This window comes from Condylura cristata, unplaced genomic scaffold (genome assembly GCF_000260355.1).
Source record: "Condylura cristata isolate star-nosed mole 26May11 unplaced genomic scaffold, ConCri1.0 scaffold00087, whole genome shotgun sequence".
Lineage (NCBI taxonomy): Eukaryota > Metazoa > Chordata > Mammalia > Eulipotyphla > Talpidae > Condylura > Condylura cristata.
Window position 1 is genome coordinate 133,100 of NW_004567188.1, and position 2,419 is coordinate 135,518.

Below are 2,419 nucleotides of genomic sequence, written 5' to 3' on the forward strand. Positions count from 1 at the left end.
GGGGGAGGCTGCCAGCCTGCCGCGGGGCTTGTGCCCGCCGCCCAGAGCAGAAGGGCCGTGAGCACGCAGGGGCCCTGCCCGGACAGGCCCCGGCGGGAGGGAGCGTTCCCGCTGGGAGCGCCGGAGCCCGTGAGCCCCGGGCAGGGCAGGGAGCTGCTGGCACCCGCGAGGCGGCCTCGGCCGAGCACGGGAGGGGCAGCGGGGCAGCACATGGGTCCCGGGGGCTGGGCTGCCCTGTGGTGCCGCCCCCGCCAGGCCGCCCTCTCCTGACCTGATGATGTTGGCCGCAGCCTTCCGCTCCTGGGTCAGCAGCTCCGGGTCCCGCATCACCTCCTCCAGGAAGCCGATGACCTTGCCCTGGAGCTCGGCGTTGGTCTCGAAGTCCTGTGGGAGGGGCTGGGTTCTGGCCGCCACGCCAGGTCCTCTGGGCTGCTGGAGGCCAGTGGCCAGAACCCCAGGAGGGGCTGGGCGGGACAGTCCCTCCTTCCCTGCACCCGAGGCCAGGATGTGGGGCTGCAGGTGCTCGGTGCAGGGTGGACAGTGGCCCTGACACCTGGGGTGGGAAGGCAGTGGGGCCCCGCCCCGAAGGCCCCGCCCCGCCACGAAGGCCCCGCCCCGCCCCCCGAAGGCCCCGCCCACCTGGGCGTGCTTGGACACCCAGTGCCGCAGCACGTTCAGGACTCGGTTGGTGGCGGCTCTGCGGATCACGAACTCCTTGTCTCCGTTCCTCTGGTCGGGAGGGAACCCTGGGGGGCGAAGGGGTGAGGGCAGAAGCAGGGGCGCTCCTGACGGACCTGCCCAGGCCCCAGTGGTGCTGCTGGCCAGGAGGCTGCTGGCTGATGTCCAGCTACCCACCGCTCTCAGGATGGCCCCGGGCACGCCGGCTGGACCTCGCACCTGCCAGGGGCTGCTGGAGGCTCTGGCAGACTGTCTAGCCATGGCGGGGGCCTTCCCGTCCCCTCAGGCTGCAGACCCGGGCTGTGGATGGGGCTTCACTGGGAACAGCAGAGGGGCAGCACTAGCCACGGCCTGGGCAGTGGGCGCTGAGCCCCGGCCAGGAGACACGGTACCTGCACTGGCCAAGGACATCCGCCGGTACTTCTCCTTGTTGGGGGTGCTCTCGTTGGCACCCGCGGTCGCGATGGCAAAGGCCGAGGCTGCCGACAGAGCGCTGCGGCCGCTGTCCAGCTCGCGGCAGGACGTCATGACGACTCCGTTGTTGTATGAGAAAAGCAGGAACTCTGCAGGGTCAGGGCAGCCTCAGCCTCAGCCCTGCTCGGCCAGCCCAGGCTGCCCCGGGCCACGGGCGGGCTGGACCTGTGGCCCCAAGGCCCCTGCAGGGCCGTCCACCCCACGCCACGGGCCAGAGAGCCTGGAGCCCCTCTCTTGCAGCAGGGTCTGCCCCCCCAGCCCCTCCACCAGCCCCCCTGCTCTTGGGCTGTGAGTGCCCTGGCCTGCACCCGGCCAGGCTGGCAGAGAAACAGACTCTGGGGACTCTGGGCCAGCACCGCGAGCCGCTGAGTTCTGCCCGGTACAGTAGAGCTGCGGCCACATGGAGTGGGCAGGGAGGGGAGGGCCAGGGCGGCCCCAGGGACCCTAGGTGCTGCCGTCCCGAGGGCGCCGCATGGGCGGCCAGAGGCAGGCTGGGCTGCGGGAGGTGGCCAGATCCTGGGCAGGGGTGGGCGGCTGGCGCCCCGCAGCTGGGAGTCTGGGGTGCAGGGTGACCGGGCGGGGCCGTGGGGGGTGGGCAGGGGCAGGCAGCCATGCTGACGGCTCAGACCGGCTGGCGGGCCGCGGTCACCACGAGCAGGGCCCCTGCCGGCCGCCATACCTGGGCTCTTGCCCTTCAGCGATCTGGGCGACGTGGGGGACCTGGTGGGCGAGGCCTCAGCCTCCGCCTCGTCGCTCTGGGGCTGCTCCGCGTCTGACTCCTCCCGCACCGAGACCTCCGAGCCTGCGGGGTGCGCGCCTCTCAGGACGCCGGCGGGGCCCCTGCACCGGCGCCCCAGAGCCGGCCCCGGCCCCGCCCCAGGCCCTGGCGTGCTGGCGAGGAGCCAGGGCCCTTCCGCCCTGCTGAGGGCAGCCCGGTCCTCTGGGCCTCCCGCCAGCGTTTACCAAGTGTCCACCCCTCGGTCTGGCCCTGCCCGAGCAAACCGCGAGCCCACCCCAGGGCAGCGGCAGAAAAGCGAGGGGGCGGCCCGCAGCACGCACCCCAGGGCTGGGGCCTCGCAACCGGGGCCCGGGAAGCCGCCATCTGGGCCGCCCCGGCCCCCGACTGCACGTCTGACCGGCCCTCAGGCCTCCTGCTGGGCGGTCAGCGTCTCACCCTGCCGCTGTGCGGCCCGGCAGGACCCCAGCGGTCCCGCACAACCGGACGGGGCCACCGGCGAGGCAGGGCGGGGCCACGGGCGGGGAGGGG

General features: G+C 73.7%; 1 protein-coding gene across 1 annotated transcript in view; it reads right to left on the reverse strand.

Moving 5' to 3' along the window:
• Positions 1-2,419, reverse strand: part of LOC101632388 (ras-specific guanine nucleotide-releasing factor 1-like) — a 43,565-nt gene that overhangs the window by 32,282 nt on the left and 8,864 nt on the right. Inside the window, exons 12-15 of the mRNA XM_012734885.1 lie at positions 1,832-1,992; positions 1,071-1,241; positions 640-746; positions 13-384 (exon numbers count right to left, since the gene is read on the reverse strand). Coding sequence (XP_012590339.1) covers positions 13-384; positions 640-746; positions 1,071-1,241; positions 1,832-1,992 — 811 coding nt within the window. The remainder of the gene's footprint in view (positions 1-12; positions 385-639; positions 747-1,070; positions 1,242-1,831; positions 1,993-2,419) is intronic.